The 18163-nt window shown below is 37.8% G+C and overlaps 1 protein-coding gene across 6 annotated transcripts in view; it reads left to right on the top strand.

Annotated features, from left to right (window-relative positions):
- LOC130922690 (potassium voltage-gated channel subfamily H member 1-like) overlaps positions 1-18163 on the top strand; it is a 112263-nt gene that overhangs the window by 20012 nt on the left and 74088 nt on the right. For all 6 annotated transcript variants that reach the window (XM_057847606.1, XM_057847605.1, XM_057847604.1 and 3 more), the window contains 2 exons: positions 13551-13657; positions 13800-13928. In XM_057847606.1, the coding sequence (XP_057703589.1) occupies positions 13551-13657; positions 13800-13928 (236 nt within the window). The remainder of the gene's footprint in view (positions 1-13550; positions 13658-13799; positions 13929-18163) is intronic.

Genomic DNA, 18163 nt, shown 5'->3' with positions numbered 1-18163 from the left:
ACATGGCAATCATGAGATGGAAATTGACTGGCTTTTTACTCATTTTCCACTTTTATTTGCAGCCAACATTCAAGTGTGTACGACTGGAGAAAAAAAGTCTTAAATAGCATTATTATGTGAATTAGAATCATATTTTGAGACTATTCGACTATATTCAACAATTTAGCAAAGCGCAGATGACGAGAAATTAGTTTTTTAATCTGCCGGTTAGCCACGCCTACCATTATAGGGCTCTAGCGTCCCCAATAGGTGGATGACGTCAGTGGAGTCATGATTTCATCTGATTTAGTATGCAGCCAATTGAAGGGGAATGATTCACAACGAGGAAAACGCGACGAAGAGAATCGCAAAATGTCAATGTTTCAGTCTCTTTACTCCAATATTTTTACAGGATATTCCTTTTATCCAAGTATTTTTCCCCAATAGCTAAATAAATGGCTTGAGAAGGACCAGTCAGCCCGTCGCGGGGGGAATTATTCACGAGGAAAACACTACGAAGAGAGCTGCAAAATGTCATTGTTTCAGTCTCTTTACTCCAATATTTTTACAGGATATTCTTTTTATCCAAGTATTTTTCCCCAATAGCTAAATAAATAAATCTAAATGGAATATGAAATAATAAAAAAATATTTGTTTAGGACGACATGGCAAAATTACTCCATAATGGTCAAAACTGTCGACTTCACCTTTACTTTCACACCTCCTGAACGATATTTTATGCCACCTAAATCGGGCTTATGTCATTTCCCTTCCCTGGCTTCGGAGAATGTAAACAAACTAGGGCTGCAGCTATCGAATATTTTAGTAATCGGCTGAAAATTCTATCGATTAATCGAGTAATCCGATAAAACATTATTTTTATTTTTTTTTAGGTAAAGAGCAATTATAAATATACATGAGAAAAAAAGACATTTAATCCAATATTGAACCATTTTCAGTCAATCAATGTCTTTATTTTCGATGTACATTGTTGAAAACAGCCAACAATTGCATCTAAGATGTGACTAGAAAAAAAATTCACTGCTTTCACTCAAAAAACTTCTAGATCATATTAAAAAAAAACATATTTCTTACCTAAAAATGTAATTACGCTTGATAACACACATCACTTGAAAGCTACGTGTTTTTCCCACGTGTTTCAATTTAATTTCCATTTGTGTCAAGCTACTTTTAAGTTCTAGTACTGATAGGATTTTGAGTTTTTGCAGTGTTCAAAATAAATGTATGATACCTGCTGTATTGGAGCACATTAGGGACCAGTGTTACTTGGTGTTTTATTCAGCAATGACTACTGAGCTAAAACTGACAGTTAGCTTTATTATGTTTTAATTTTACACCCTCATCACTCGACAGCGCTGTGTTTTTACAGATTAAATAAAGCCTGTATGTAAGACACGTTAGCCACGCATCGACAGTGGTCATAATCAATAGAAACCTAGCCCTCCGAAGGGCTAACGTTACGTGAGCGAGTGACAGTAACGTTATATTTATTAGCAATGAGAAGTCTACTGCTTAAAGATGGCGGCTGTTTACTAACGCTGCCCAGACGCGGCTGAGTCTGTCATTTTGCATCTAGTCCTAAATGCATGCGATATCTATGAGACACATCGGACACTACCTGCTACTAGCATCATGCGAGCGTAGTTTTTAGCACCGTCGGCGTAGTTTGTAGCGGCTGTCGGCTGTGGTAAGTTTTTTTTGTTTTTGTTGTATTGCTTCTTCCTTTACACACGTGACATCAGCGCGTTGTCCCGCATTAAAGGTAGTCCGGGCATAATGTGATGCTTAGAGCTGGCAAAATTAAACGATTCCTCGAGGTGACTAAAATTACTCGGATCAGTTTTTAAACTCGAGTTACTCGAGTTGCTCAAGTATTCGTATCAGCTCTAAAACAAACCAAGAGGTGTGACAGCTCGCAGACATGCTAACCCGAACCGAGTGATGTTTTAAAGTCTTTGAAGCGGAAAAATCACACATAACTAGCCCGGATCATTTCACATGACGACTGGGTTGTCGATTGTCTTCGTCGATCAGCAACCCGTCTGGCGGAGAGCAATTTACAGTTCATTCCCCTGCTACTACGGACAGGAGAGCTCGCCGGGGAAGCAGCTGGACAATGATCGACGAACGAACCGGCCGACGTCAGAGAAGCGTATAACTGCCAAATGGTCAACACGAATATGGCAAAATAATGCTTTACTACACGGCGAAGACGTAAACAGCACGAGTCATACGAGAGCGGCTGCAGTTGTTGTGCAGCTAACATGTGCAGCTAGTGTGTATGAGCAGAACTTTTTACATGCCCATCCATGATCAAACGTAAGTAGTCCTTTATTTAAAGAAAGTTTGTAGTGTTTACTTTGTAATCACTGTATTCACGGCTATTTTTAACACAAAGTTGCAACTTTTGATCGGTCGGAAAATTTGACAGAACACCAGGCACGTGAAGAGGGCAATAAGCTGAGTATAGTGCTCTCCCGGCGTGGGGAGGTCGACAAGCCGCCGGTCGTCGGCCAAGGGGACAAGGAGCATGTCAGCCACAAAATGCAAGTCACGTACTGTACATATTAACATGATCCCAGTATTTGACATAATAAAAAACACGATGTTTACTCACTTCCTCCCATGTCCCAAGTCCCATGGTCCCACAGTCGTAGGGCTTGTTTTGGCCAATATCCACCGGTGAATGGGAACCTTTTGAAACCCCAAAAAGGCGCACACGCCTCTTCCTCGTACAGCAAGATTTTTCTGCAGCCGTTTAGCTGGCGTGATGCGAAAAATAAACGTATTAATCTGCAAAATCAGCTGAATCCTTCGTCCTTCTCATACAACAGTACGGCTGTATAGTGAAGGGGACTCCTTCCTCTGTACAGGTCACACTGGCCTCTTCCTCAATGCAAGACAAGATAAAAATTTAAAAAATATATCGATCACTTCTTCACACATCCAAGTGATCCATTTCATTCAGGAGCATAAAATACCGCATGTATTATGAAATAAACATGCTTTTTTGTGTCACAGGCACTTTCAGGTTAAGGTTGATAATTGTTTTTTAGACAATTAGAATAATCTGTTTACATCTGTGAGATTGCAATTTTGTCAATCAATTAACCTATTATTTTCTAAGTCCGACGCACTGCAACATAATCACAGAGAGAACACAATGATGTTAATAGTGTCATTCTGTATTCCACCAAACCCCGTCAACTTGTAACTTTTTGCTACATTTTGCTATACTGATACTTTCAACCGCCAATAAAAGACATTTTGTTCAAGTCTTTCACTGTAGACATGAGTTTTTCTTCCTCACTCAGCACGTTTTTACAGTGGAAAAAAATCTTGCGGCACACCACAAACTAAAAATGTTCCAAAATCATTTTTGGGACAGTATATTTAATTATAATACAGTGCCCTCCATAATTATTGGCGCCCATGGTTAAGGTGTGTTTTTTAGCTACTGATATATTTTTTTAAATTAAAAAAATATGGGACCTTAATGGAGGTTGGATTTTTCTCTTTTTTTCCCATTAAGGCCCCATATTATTTGAATTAAAAAAAAATTAGAAGCTAAAAAATACATCTTAACCAGGGGTGCCAATAATTATGGAGGGCACTGTATAATTTCTCAATATTTATACTTACTCATTGATATTTGATGAAACGTAAAACATAATGGAGTAGGTTTCGTGTCATCCCCGGTGAAAGTAAATCTGAACGAAACATAGCTTTCACTGTGGCTTTGCCTTTAGCTTTCAGTCTTTACTTTTTGTTTTGTTTTTTGTTTTACCGCAACTCATACTAGGGCCTTCATCTGGGTCAGAATCTTGTCCAGGCCTCAGTTTGTATTTCGAAGTTGTCCTTTTTAAAAACCTATCTATGACTGCCACCACGACTTCGGTGTGCGTCACAAGGAAGGTTCTCGGTTGAGTGCTGGCGAGTGAGGCAATTATTGTCTAGCGTTCAAGAGCTGTTCTGAATTATAGCCATCAGCCACCTTGCTGTCGACGACACTGTGGACCCCAGCACGTAAACTGTACATCATTTGATCAGACTCGTCAAGTGTCGATATATACGAAAGTATCAATTTTATCCATACAACCGTCAATCCTCCTCCTGCGTTTTACTCCAACACATTGCAGTGGACAGGAAGGTGGCTGATGGCTAGAAATCTGAGCAGTTCTTGAACGCCTGAGCCTACTCTTTCTTCCCTACTGCAACTCCGCCCGACGACGTCCGCGTGCTGTTCAAAAGGCTGAGTATACCGGCTTGTTCACAAACGGAGACTCAAGAGTTCTTGTTGTATTGACGTTTACTGCAAAGACACACCGTAGAACAGGTGATACAATGAAATGATGAACAGTTGAATAAATGCTCATACGCAGAAGTATAAAATACAAACGAAAATGTACACACCACTTTAGTTCACGCTAGTGAACAAACAGGGAATTTGATTTGACTTATTACATTCAGCAATTTGGCTGAGGTCGAGCTGCTTCTGCTACACTGTTGCTGCATTGGACTTTACTTCCTTAGTGGAAAACAGGAGCGACCTTATTGTGTGTGCGCTCACTGTAATTAAGCTTATAAATTTCACCATTTTAATTTAACCTCTAATCAAATTATTATTAACAATACTACCCAGAATTGCACAATGACATCATGAAAACAGAAATAATGCACACAAAAAATTCTAAGTTGCACATCATGTAAAAAATCAATTAAGTTTACACTGGGTGTCCTTCAAAATGACTGCAGGGGCCACCCTAATAATGGTTAAAAAAAAAAAAAAAATTTGAAAAACATTGAATTAGATAGCAACAATTACCTTCTGTACTCAAAAGACTGAGATTCCTTGCAAATCAAGCATGTTCAGATTACTCCTTTCAAAGGCGATAGATTATTATCTGGCAAAATATTACCTCCCGGGGGGACAAATCTGTTTTTTAAAAAACAGGAATATAAGCTAGGGATGTCCCGATCCGATCACTTGATCGAAAATTGGGCCATCTTTCAGGGGATCGGAATTTGGTGAAAAGGACTGAAAAAAAAATTAGTGCTGTCAAATTTATCGCATTAACGGGCGGTGATTAATTTTTAAAAAATCAATCACGTTAAAATATTTGACGCAATTAACGCATGCACGAAATGACCCATTCATGCGTTGCCTCAAACAGTTCACAATGACGCCATTTTAGCACATTGAGAGCGAAAAGGCAGAGAAATGCGAGTGGACACAGGCGTTCATTGGACCGCGCCTTTTATTGGCTTAAGCTTTGGCAACTCTTTCACAAAAAATATAAGTATTGTGGCGAACGACGTGGGGAAGAATGACAGGAGACGATCTTTTTCTTAACACGCTTAACTGAACACAACGCAGAGCATACTGTATACCATTTGCAGCCACCACTGGCAGTCATGGTTGCTCAAATTCTCATCAAACATTTGGGCGTAACAGTTAAGTTGCTATAGTGACATTTAGTGAAAGCACAACAAATATTCCCATCTCTCACAGGAGACGATCTTTTTCTTAACATGCTTAGTTGAACACAACGCAGAACATACTGTATACCATATGCAGCACCCAGTGACAGTCATGGTTGCCCAACTTCCCATCATGCGTTTGGGCAGAACAGTTAAGTCGCTACAGTATCATTTAGTGAAAGCACAACAAAAATAATATTCCTATCTCTCCAAAAAATAATGTTCACAAAAAGAAAAGCGCTCAATGCAAAGAGAACTGGCATTCCCAATCAAAATAGCTTTGCAAAATACACATAAAACTTAGACTTTGCCTTGGCTAGATCTCCAATTAATTTAAAACTCGCCATTGACACCTTGTGGTGCATTCAATCACTACCTTACGTCGTTAAAGACACTGTGGAAGAACGGCAGGGAGGCCATGTGACGACCCGCTCGGCGACGTCAACAATGGTGAGCTATTAATTTTTTTATTGAAAATTTTACAAATTTTATTAAAACGAAAACATTAAAAGGGGTTTTAATTAGTCAAACGATTAAAATTTTTAATCGAGTTAATTACAGCTTAAAAATTAATTAATCGTTATTAATCGCAATCAATCGCAATTCAAACCATCTATAAAATATGTCATATTTTTCTGTAAATTATTGTTGGAATGGAAAGATAAGACACAAGATGGATATATCCATTCAACATACGGTACATAAGTACTGTATTTCTTTATTATTACAATAAATCAACAAGATGGCATTACCATTATTAACATTCTGTTAAAGCGATCCATGGATAGAAAGACTTGTAGTTCTTAAAAGATAACTGTTAGTACAAGTTATAGAAAATTTATATTAAAACTCCTCTTCATGTTTTCGTTTTAATAAAATTTGTAAACATTTCAATCAAAAAATAAACTAGTAGCCCGCCATTGTTGATGTCAATAATTACTTACACAATGCTCATTGGGTGCAGAAAATCCCATATATAAAATAAGTCGCACCCAAGCGCCAGCAGAGGGAGCCAAAACTCAGAAAAACATAAGTACACGTTTCACTGTGCTGTCATTGTAAAATCTGTTTGAGCGGGGCATTTGTGCGTTAATTGCGTCAAATATTTTAACGTGATTAATTTAAAAAAATAATTAACGCCCGTTAACGCGATAATTTTGACAGCCCTAGTTTTAATATAAAAATACTATAACTTGAACTCAAATTTATCTTTTAAGTCTTTCTATGCATTGATCCTTTTAACAGAAAGAATGTTAATGCCATCTTGTGGATTTATTGTTATAATAAACAAATACAGTACTTATGTATAGTATGTTGAATGTTTATGTCTGTCTTGTGTCTTTCCATTCAAACAATAATTTACAGAAAAGTATGGCATATTTTAGAGATAGTTTGAATTGCGATTAATTACGATTAATTAATTTCCAAGCTGTGAATAACTCCATTAAAAATTTTAATTGTTTGACAACCCGAAGAAAATACTTGTCATCACCTTCAGCCACTGTGTCAACTCTAGTCTATAGCACAGAGTAACGTCACTGATGGTCATAGCAACAACCGCCGGGGGAGGGGTGAGCGCCCCAGCTCTATTTCTGGCTGCATTTTTGGGACATAAACAATAGCTAATACCGTACTCGTTATGAAACGGCGAACCGTTAAGTATGGATCCAAACACAGAAGTGGAAGTTTGTTGTATTTATTACAAAACGAGAACTAAGGGAGCACAGCAGAACATGCGAGACAAAATACAAAACAAAAATGGAACGAACCTAGTCGGGGAGAGAACTAAGGAGAAGGCACAGAGGCCGGACAAAGGCAAAAACAAGTGATGGCAAAGTCCAACAAAAATACTAGCACAACAACGTGATAACAAAGAATACAACCATAAATGGCAAGTAGAACTCGAGATGATGCACACAGCGGTAAGCAAGCAGGTTGGCATGTAATAGACACTTGCAGCTGGTCACAGGCTTCCTTAAATATTGAGCCTGATGCAGCACAGGTGTGTCGCATTACCCCACCCATCTGGCTTAATCAGGTGCTGAATACAGGAAAAAGGACTGAGAATGCAAACAATCGGAAAATTTTAGTGGTTTTGAAACGGTGAGGTTTTAATAAACCTTGAAACCGGTCACCGCCACATGCCTAGTTGGTACATGAATTTGTTAATTAATATCTGCCTTTTTTGTATGGGTCTGTTTGTCAATATTTACAGTGGGGCAAATAAGTATTTAGTCAACCACTAATTGTGCAAGTTCTCGCACTTCAAAATATTACAGAGGCCTGTAGATGTCATCATGGGTAAACCTCAACCATGAAAGACGGAATGTGAGAAAAACAAACAGAAAATCACATTGTTTGATTTTTAAAGAATTTTTTAAATGAGGTTTTCTGTAACTCTTCACAAGCTTTTCACACACTGTTGCTGGTATTTTAGCCCATTCCTCCATGCAGATCTCCTCTAGCACTAGAAGTCCCAGGGAATTCTGGATCATGAGGGTTTGCCTTGGGAAAGGCCAGATCGGCCTCTGCTGGGCATTCAAGTGCTAGAGCAGTGATGTTTTGGGGCTGTCGTTGGGCAACACGGACTTTCAACTCCTTCCGCAGATTATCTATGGGGTTGAGATCTGGAGACTGGCTAGGCCACTCCAGGACCTTGAAATGCTTCTTACGAAGCCACTCCTTTGTTGCCCTGGCTGTGTTTTTGGGATCATTGTCATGCTGAAAGACCCAGCCACGTCTCATCTTCAATGCCCTTGCTGATGGAAGGAGATTTTCACTCATAATCTCTCGATACATGACCCTAATAATTCTTTCCTTTACACAGATCAGTCGTCCTGGTCCCTTTGCAGAAAAACAGCCCCAAAGCATGATGTTTCCACCCCTATACTTCACAGTGGGTATAGTGTTCTTCGGATGCAATTCCGTATTCTTTCTCCTCCAAACACGAGAACATGTGTTTCTACCAAAGAGTTCTATTTTGGTTTCATCTGACCATAACACTCTCTAGCGGACTGCAGACGGGCCTGGACGTGTACTGGCTTCAGCAGGGGGACATGTCTGGCAGTGCTGGATTAGAGTTCCTGGCGGCGCATTGTGTTACTGATAGAAGCCTTTGTTACTGTGGTCCCAGCTCTCTGTAGGTCATTCACTAGGTCCCCCCGTGTGATTCTGGGATTTTTGCTCACCGTTCTTGTTATCATTTTGACGCCACGGGGTGAGGTCTTGCATGGAGCTCCAGATCGAGGGAGATTATCAGTGGTCTTGTATGTCTTCCATTTTCTAATAATTGCTCCCACAGTTGATTTCTTTACACCAAGCGTTTTACCTTTTGCAGATTCAGTCTTCCCAGCCTGGTGCAAGTCTACAATTTTGTCTCTGGTGTCCTTCGACAGCTCTTTGGTCTTGGCCATAGTGGAGTTTGGAGTGTGAATGACTGAGATTGTGGACAGGTCTCTTTTATACCGATAATGAGTTAAAACAGGTGCCATTAATACAGGTAACGAGTGGAGCCTTGTTAGACCTCTTTGACAGCCAGAAATCTTGCTTGTTTGTAGGTGACCAAATACTTATTTTCTATTCTAATTTGGGAATAAATTGTTTAAAAATCAAACAATGTGATTTTCTGTTTTTTTTCTCACATTCTGTCTTTCATGGTTGAGGTTTACCCATGTTGACAATCACAGGCCTCTCTAATCTTTTCAAGTCGGAGAACTTGCACAATTGGTGGTTGACTAAATACTTATTTGCCCCACTGTATATGGGTTTTTGACAGACCTTTGACAGCAAAATTTTTTTTAAAAAATGCTTTTATTTGTGAAAAAAATGTAAGTTTCGTCATAGACTTCACTATAACTGATAGTGAAGCCCATGTTTTCGTTGTGAGTTTACTGTTCCTTGTGATGGCGGATTGCGTGTACGGACGCTTGATGAAGAGGCTATGAAACATTCAGCGTGTATGCATCTGGTTGTTTTTGATGTTTTGACAAGATGACTCCAACATAAAATGCAAACTAATTTACAACATCTGAGCCAACTTTGTTGCGGATCAAAGATATGTGTCCGGAGTCTCCCAGGACAAGCCCGTGGGGAATCCCGACGTGCGACAAGAGTGAGGCTTAAGGAATTTTTAATTGACTTCCTTTGAAGAAAGTGGCCTGAGAAAGAGAGAGGACATTTAGAAAAACATCAGGCGCTAGTCTCAGAAGTTGCCCGGCGGCGGCGAAATCTAGCCTCGTTAATTAAATTTAGCTTTCCGTTTGCATTTCATAACAAAGCCACTGCCGTTGCTGCGCGGTAAATTTAGATCACGGCTGACGGCGCAAAAGCGCGCCGGTGGTGACCCGTCCTCCATATAATGTATTCATTACAATAGGTAATAATCGCAGCTTTTTCACGCAGACAAAGACCATAAATGCTCATCTGCTCCTGCTCAATTTTTCATGCAGCAATCAGGGTTGCTACCTGCGGGGCTACGCTGATGAATTGCACGTCATCTGAGGCTTTTGGGAAGGAGGAATTCAAAGGAAGGAAAGGAAAAAAGAATAACACACTCTGAGAAAAAGCAAGCATCCATATTTGGATATTCATTTGGGTTAGCGTTCATATTTAGATGAAAACAAGAAAAATCAATGATTGCTTTTGATTGTCTGAGAATGCGTCTTTTGAGACATCACCTCAGTCATGTGAATCACAGCGAAAATAATCTTGTTTATTAAATTGAAAACACACCAAATTTCATTTATTAATAAAAACCAACATTTCCAGGACACAGCATCATCATTTTAGCCAATCAAATGGAAGTATCCCAGATTCCTCGCCCATTTTCGTGATGTCACTAATACCCATTTTCCCATGTATCTGTGTACAAATATTAGTATTATGCGTATGGTTAAAACTGAAGTCACAAAGTGCACTCATAAGTGGTGGTATTATTTAAACATGATTTTCTCCCTTATCATAGCTTTAGGACAGAGGTTGGCAACCCAAAATGTTGAAAGAGACATATTGGACTAAAAAAACAAAAAACAAATATGTCTGGACCTGCAAAAAAATTAAAAGCCTTATATAAGCCTTATAATGAAGGCAATACATGTTGTTTATACTGTATCTATATTAACTATCTTAGCCTACTATCAAAATGACTAAGTTGGCTACAAATACATAAGGAGCCTTTATTATTACCATATTTTCTGCACTATAAGGCTCTACTAGAATCCTTCCATTTTCCCAAATGCCAAATGTGCGCCTTATAATCCAATGCGCCTTATATATGGATCAGTATTAGTTAATCATGCCATGACATTCCATTTAACGTAGCTCCATCTAGAGGATGCGTAACGCAACCCTAACCACTAGTATTATAACTACTACTACTGTGCCTTATAATGCGGTGCACCCTATATACGTATATATTTTTTGTATATAAAGTTTTAAAATGGGCCATTCATTGAAGCGCGCCCTATACTCCGATGCTCCTTATAATGTGGAAAATACGTTAACTGTTTATTTTCCCTGCAGTGCATCCTATTGAGAATGACGCACCACGTGCCTCAAATTCAACTTCATTACAATATTAATGAATTAGAAGAATGTCTGTGTCATGTATGTCCTCCTTCAGAAACCATATTAACTCATTCACTTTAAGCCATTTTCACCAGTGCAACCCCCTTCGCTCTCGGCCGTTTTACTGGATTTTGACTGATTTTGCAAGGCCCACAGAAAATTCTGATCTATTGCTATACAAACATGGAACCCACCAAAAGAAAGATTAGACTGTCTTCTTTCAGCAGGAAAAAAAAGTAAGTTCATATCTTTTTCTGTTCTTTAGAAATCAGCATTAGAAAATAGCTTAGTTTGGGCAATTTTCCATTTTCTGATGGAAAAACAGAGAAATTGAGCTTTTTGCGAAAGCATACTGCTCAGTCGTTCAGCGCCTGGCATCCCGGGCGTTTTCTTGGTTGTTCTGTTCTAGGTTGCCGTGCGGCCCGGCTGTTCGTTGCGTCCGGGTAGCGGGTCTTACCAAATGTGCTACCCTCCAGTGGCCAGTTCTTTTGCTTTAAAATGGATTTTAAGCTTTGTGCTTTGAAGCTAAATTGAATCAGAACCCAGAGATGTCTCTTGTGAAAAAAAAAAGATGGTATAAGACATGTAAATACGTCTTTGGGACACTGAAACAATTAAAAATAGAACGTATTTATACGTTTTTGGGAGCAAATGAGTTAAACAAAAATATATATATTTCCGTCCACCATCTTTTTCTATTTTCAAACATTTTTGAAAAAGTTCCAGCGAGCCACTAGGGCAGCACTAAAGAGGCGCATGCGGCTCTCGAGCCACGGGTTGCTGACCCCAGGTCTAGGATTTGCATACTTGACATGCATGAAGGTCATTTATACTAGGTGTTGTCTGGCCTTGAAGTATTTTGAAAAAAAAACTGCATTTAATAACAGAAAAATCCCACTTTTAATGGTTTTTATACCATAATGTCCGAAAAACAAATGCAATATTCTCACATTTTCTGCCATTTCTGTATGCCATTACTTGCAGTTGATTAACATGTATGCCATTGAAACTAGAGCTAAGAAAGGTAAATTTCCTACCAATATATAGTAAGTAAATATAAGAAGTACAGTAGTTTAAGAAATATGGAGATTTTTGTAGACTTTAAAAAATGTATTTTTAGTTTTAAAAAGAATCAGGGATGTCCATATCACACATTTTTGCACCCGTTTCGAGAATCTGCAGATACCGACTCCCGATCCGATACTGAAAAAAAGTGTTTAAAAAAAAAAAAAAAAAAAAAAAAAAAAAGGTTAGAACATGTTACAGTCCCACCGTGCAGCCTTCATAATGTGAATGATATTTAAGGAAGAATAACGTAGAAAAATGCTTGTCTTTATTAAATGCTTCATTGAGTGAGTCTACTCAAATCCAACTTCACTGTTGAGAACAGCCGCTCACGTACACACGCACAGAATGAGTTGCCACAGCACACTACTGCTAATGTTTAACAAGCTAAACACTGAGTGACAAATTTGGCGCCTTTGAAGGTAGCGCCACCAAGCTTCTCTGGCAAGATCAGAGCTTCAACGCCTGTCAATCATCGTTAACTCAAACAAGCAAACTTCAGTGCACTGCTCACCAAGAAAAGCAGCAGGAGCGAGAGTGGGAGACCTTACGAGCACGAAACAGAAAAACATAAATATATATTTTTTCATTAAAAACCCGATCCTTTTCACTTGATTCTGATCCTCTGAAAAATGGCGTGATCGGCCTGATTTCTGATCACGTGATCGGATTGGGACATCCCTAAAAACAATTTTAAAGTGATATATTCTGGTTCAATATTTAAAATTCAAAACCATGATTATTATTGTTATTATTTTTTATTAGAATTATTCTTAAATTGAATAATCTGTAAAACGATGTTGTTTTTTTAAATTTTGATATTTTGTTATAAAACATTTTTATTTTATATTTTCTATGCTATTACTTCAAAGTTTTGTTCTGATTTTTTTAACAACATAAAACTAATTAGCTTGCACATCATTAAATTAAATAGTCTATTTTTTCCGACTGAAATTTTTATTAAACATTTAAGAAATAAGTGTCCATATTTGTAGAATATTTATTTACAGTTGGAATTTTTTTTTTGTTATTTTCAGATTAAAATTTGTTTTAGATTTAATGATCTGCAAACCAAAACGTTTTTGGTTTAATTTAAAATTCTAAAAAAAAATGTACCCATTTTCAGAAATGTAGTTTTATATATAAAAAAAAAAAAAAAAACTAATATTTATCAATTTAAGAAATCCACAAAAGAGCTAACTATATATCTTTATAAATAAAAATAAAAATTAAAGCAATCCCCCCCAAATAGAAATAATAAAGTAATTTGTCACCAAAAAAAAAAACATTGGCAGGCTTGATGTATAAAAAAGTGCATTAAATATTCAACAAGGTAATATTTAAAACAATAATCTCAGTAAGGTATTAAAATATTTACACATTCACTAATGGGGTCCCATTAAATATTGAAATTCCCATTTATTATTTTCTATCCCCAGCTTCATGTACGGCGAGCTCACCGACAAAGACACGACGGAAAAAGTGCGCCTGACGTTCGAGAACTACGAGATGAACTCATTTGAAATCCTCATGTACAAGAAGAACAGTAAGCACGCTGCGTTTGCCTCATCATACGTCATTCACTGCCATCTTCAAAGTGCACTCTGAACGCTTCCTCGCCATTGTTTCCACGTGTGTCGTCAGCGTGTAATTGCTATGACCTTTCAAGAGACTTCCTTGGCTTTCAGGGACGCCCGTGTGGTTCTTCGTGAAGATCGCGCCCATTCGAAACGAGCAGGAGAAGGTAGTCCTGTTCCTGTGCACTTTTAGTGACATCACCGCCTTCAAGCAGCCCATTGAGGACGACTCGTCCAAAGGTTGGCCACAAACACTTCAATGCTAAGAGTGTAACGGTATTTGTATTCGTCACGGTACGAGCGTCATGGTTTGGTGCACGAAGTCAAACGCGAATACGTTTGAGTTTAATAAATAAATAAATAAATAAATAAATGTTAAAACACCATGTTGGAGTTAGTCCTCCTTTGCTCCAGGAGGCGATAGAGGTAATGCGCCTAAACCAACAACAGACATTACTACAAAAGTTACGCCGAATAATACACAGAGTGGGAACTATCAAATGGAGTATTACTAACACTTTTTCAAGTGTATTTATTTTACATTTTCAAATCAGGAAATGTTTACTTTACTCTAGCCCTTGTCTGAAATGATTGAAACATTGAGTTAATATTTGTTTTTGCACTATTTCAAGAGATGCTTTAACAGTTTTGGAATTATTTGCACGTTATTTTATTTTACACAGTATAAAAACATATTTTATGTGGGAGTGTTTGTGTTGTGATGCTTGGTTTAAATCAGTACTTCTCAAATAGTGGGGCGCGCCCCCCCAGGGGGGCGCAGAGCGATACCAGGGGTGGCGCGTGTGACCTCGGGGAACATGCTTTTTAATTTTTTTTTTTTTTGCCGTACTAGAATAAAGTGTACTTGCACATCCACTCAGTGGGTGGCAGTGGCGCTCTCATTTTCAAAGTGCGTGCAGTATTTTTGAAGTAAGCAAGAGCACACGGAAGAGACTCATGAATGAGGAGCTGGAGAACTGTGCGCCGTTTTCGAAAGCCGTCTCACGCAGCGACCCACTGTCTTCTCCGGTTCTGACGTGTCCGCCCAAGTAGTGCCACTTTCGGCTTGGGATCGTCACGACGACCGCCCTCACCTACGGTTCTCCCTCGGCCGCCGAGAAAGCGCTTTTTTCGGGCCTTTTGGCTTTTGGCCTTGACATTTAATACAGTGGTAGATGAGGAAAGACCACTGTTTACTGTGTCTAAAAATGATTATAGCCGGAAGCCAAATCAATTAAGACGCCACTTAAAGACATTAGACCCCAATCTCATTGATAAGCTGCTTGGTTGTTTTTCAGCGAAAACGTGCCGAATATGCCAACAATTGTCCCGCTTTGTCAGTGTTACATCAGTAAACCAGTGAGCACTGTTAGCATGCTCAGTACAATATAACCCCACATCATTGCAAACCGGAGGTGATACTGGGAGCAGCGAGCAGCGAAAATAAAAACTGTCCTTCCGTCCAAAGACACTTTTTTCCCCCTTCTTCTATTCAGTTTTGTTTTTTCGGTCAAATTTTTTGGCATATTGTCCTCATGAGTTAATGTTTCTAATCAATTTGAATTTGTTAGTATTTACTGATTTTATTTTTCAGTATCAAATGGTCAAAAATGTACCTTGAGTGTATTTTTACAGTTTGGATGTGACTTTTTTTTTTTTTTTTTTAAATTCAGGCAAATTGATGCGTGTTAAGTCTTTTCTGTTACAAACAAAACAATGTTAATAAAGTTATAGTTTATAAATTGATCTGTTATTTTTTTTTCTAATAGAATAAAGGATACAATGTGAGGCAGAGGCGTACTTACAATAGTAATAAATGATACTATTTACAGTGGCGGCAGAGTTTTGGGGAGGCGCGAAACATTTACGTCTTCCTTGGGGGGGGCGTAGCAGAAAATAATTGAGAAGCACTGGTTTAAATGAAGAAGCCGTGTGAACAGTTCAATGACTTTTTAATAAACTTGTGGTCGTCAGCACATGTAGACATAAACAAGCATTCTTAGCCAGAGTAACTTCTTCTACGCTCTATACGCCACTCAGAACTCAGTCGCCAGTGGCGCCTCCAGAAATTTTTCATAGGGGTGGCCAAATGTGGCCACTTAAAATCTTGGGGTGGCCAAAACTAAAAGCCATAATTTCAGGTTTTCATTATATTATTGCAGTAAAAAGGTCTGGGGAACATTATCAGAAAGACTTAAGGACACGGCTACTGATATACTGTTACTTTGGTGTATTGTGTAATATTTGATGTTACTAATGATGTAATGTGCATAGTCCATAACTCTCCAGTCAACATTTTAAATTCCACAACAATTCTGTTTTATTGTTTTATGTATATACTGTATTAGGTATAAGGTGTCCATTTAACTAGGGCTGTCAAACGATTAAAATTTTTAATGGAGTTAATCACAGCTTAAACATTAATTAATCGTAATTAATCTCAATTCAAACCATCTCTAAAATATGCCATATTTTTTTGTAAATTATTGTTGGAATGGAAAGATAAGACGGATATATACATTCAACATACTGTACATAAGTACTGTATTTGTTTATTATAACAATAAATCCACGAGATGGCATTAACTTTATTAACATTCTTTCTGTGAAAGGGATCCACGGATAGAAAGACTTGTAATTCTTAAAGGAGAAATATGAGTTTGTATATTGTGACTAAATATTGCCACCTAGCGTATTTGTTGAACTTTCAGTAAATGATACTGTAGCGATTTAACTGTTCTGCCCAAATGCATGATGGGAAGTGGTGCAACCATGACTGTGTGTGGTGGCTGCAAACGCTATATCTTCTCTGCGTTGGGTACACTACAGGGTGTTAAGAAAGAGAACAACTCCTGTCATTCTTCCCCACGTCGCTTCCCACAATATTTATAGTTGCTGTGGGAGAGATGACAAAGCTTTTGCCAATTAAAAAAGCACGGCCCCAATGAATGCTTGTATCTACTCCACTCTGCCTCTTATCTCTGTATATAAGTAGAACGGCGCCATTGTAGGCTGTTTGCGGCAATGCGTGAATGAGTCGTACCCCGAATGTGTTAATTGCGATAAATATTTTCACGTGATTAATTTAAAAAAAAATAATTACCGCCCGTTAACGTGATAAATTCGACAGCCCTACATTTAACAAAACAAAATAAATGCATTCATTTGGGATGAAATGCATAACTGATGCAACAACAATCTAACCATATACTGGCAAGCGGGGTGGCCAGTGGGGTGGCCAACCAAGTTATCGGGGTGGCCAGGGCCACCCCGATAACTTGGTGGCGCCACTGTCAGTGGCATAACTGGTATTGTCACAACATAATACCTTGCATGTGTCTGTAAACACAACAGTATATTCACTGGCAATCGTTTACATTTAACTGTGTGTAATCCAATTGAAAATGGTAGTATCTTATTTTTATTGAAAAAAAAAAAGGGTAACAGTTTACAATAACGGTCCCTTAATTAACATTAGTTAATGCATTTTTAGACAATAACTAATGTTTAAGTAACATTACAATAATTAATTGCTTATCTAACATTTATTAATATATTAATTAACATGAGTTAATGGATTAAGTTATGCCTTAGTTAATGCATAACATAACATAAGTATTACTAAACCCTACTTTTACCATTAACGAATGTTTTTTGGACTGTTATTGTAAAGTGTAGCATACGTATCCCTTAACTAAGAAATGATAAATGCTTAAGTTCCCCCCTCTTGACCTTAATTAACCATTACTGAATGCTTTTTGGACCCTTATTGTAAAGTGTAGCACATGTGTCCCTTAACTAAGAAATTATAAATGCTTAATTCCCCCCCTTAACCTTTATTAACCATTACTGAATGCTTCTTGGACCCTTATTGTAAAGTGTAGCACATGTCCCTTAACTAAGAAATTATAAAGGCTTAAGTTAACAAACCCTCACCCTAACCCTATATAGGTCTATATATATTTTTAATTTTACCAAACTGTTAGTTACTGTTATGCATGAACTAATGCATAACTTAATGTATTAACTCATGTTAACTAATATATTAATTAATGTTAGATAAGCAATTAATTATTGTAATGTTACTTAAACATTAGTTATTGTCTTAAAATGCATTAACTACTGCATTAAGTCATGTTAATTAATATTTTAATAAATGTTATAAAAGGGATTAAATGTATTATTGTCATGTTACTTAAACATGAGTTATTGTCTAAAAATGCATTAACTAATGTTAATTAAGGGACCCTTATTGTAAAGTGTTACCCATAATTCCTATTATCGGACCGATAATTATTGGACCAATAATTATCGTGCACCAGTAGTTTGAACACCGCTATAGCAATTTGCGCAGGATGTGCGATTGTTTTTCTTGTAAACTTATGTTTTTCTTCATAAAAGCAGCAATTGTGCAGTGAAATGGCTTGGTAGATCCCCTTTTATATACACCAATCTTCATCATTTACAGATAAACC

Source organism: Corythoichthys intestinalis, chromosome 10, assembly GCF_030265065.1.
Source record: "Corythoichthys intestinalis isolate RoL2023-P3 chromosome 10, ASM3026506v1, whole genome shotgun sequence".
Classification (NCBI taxonomy): Eukaryota; Metazoa; Chordata; class Actinopteri; order Syngnathiformes; family Syngnathidae; genus Corythoichthys; species Corythoichthys intestinalis.
Note: the sequence above shows the minus strand (reverse complement) of the source record. Positions and strands in the feature narration are given on the sequence as shown.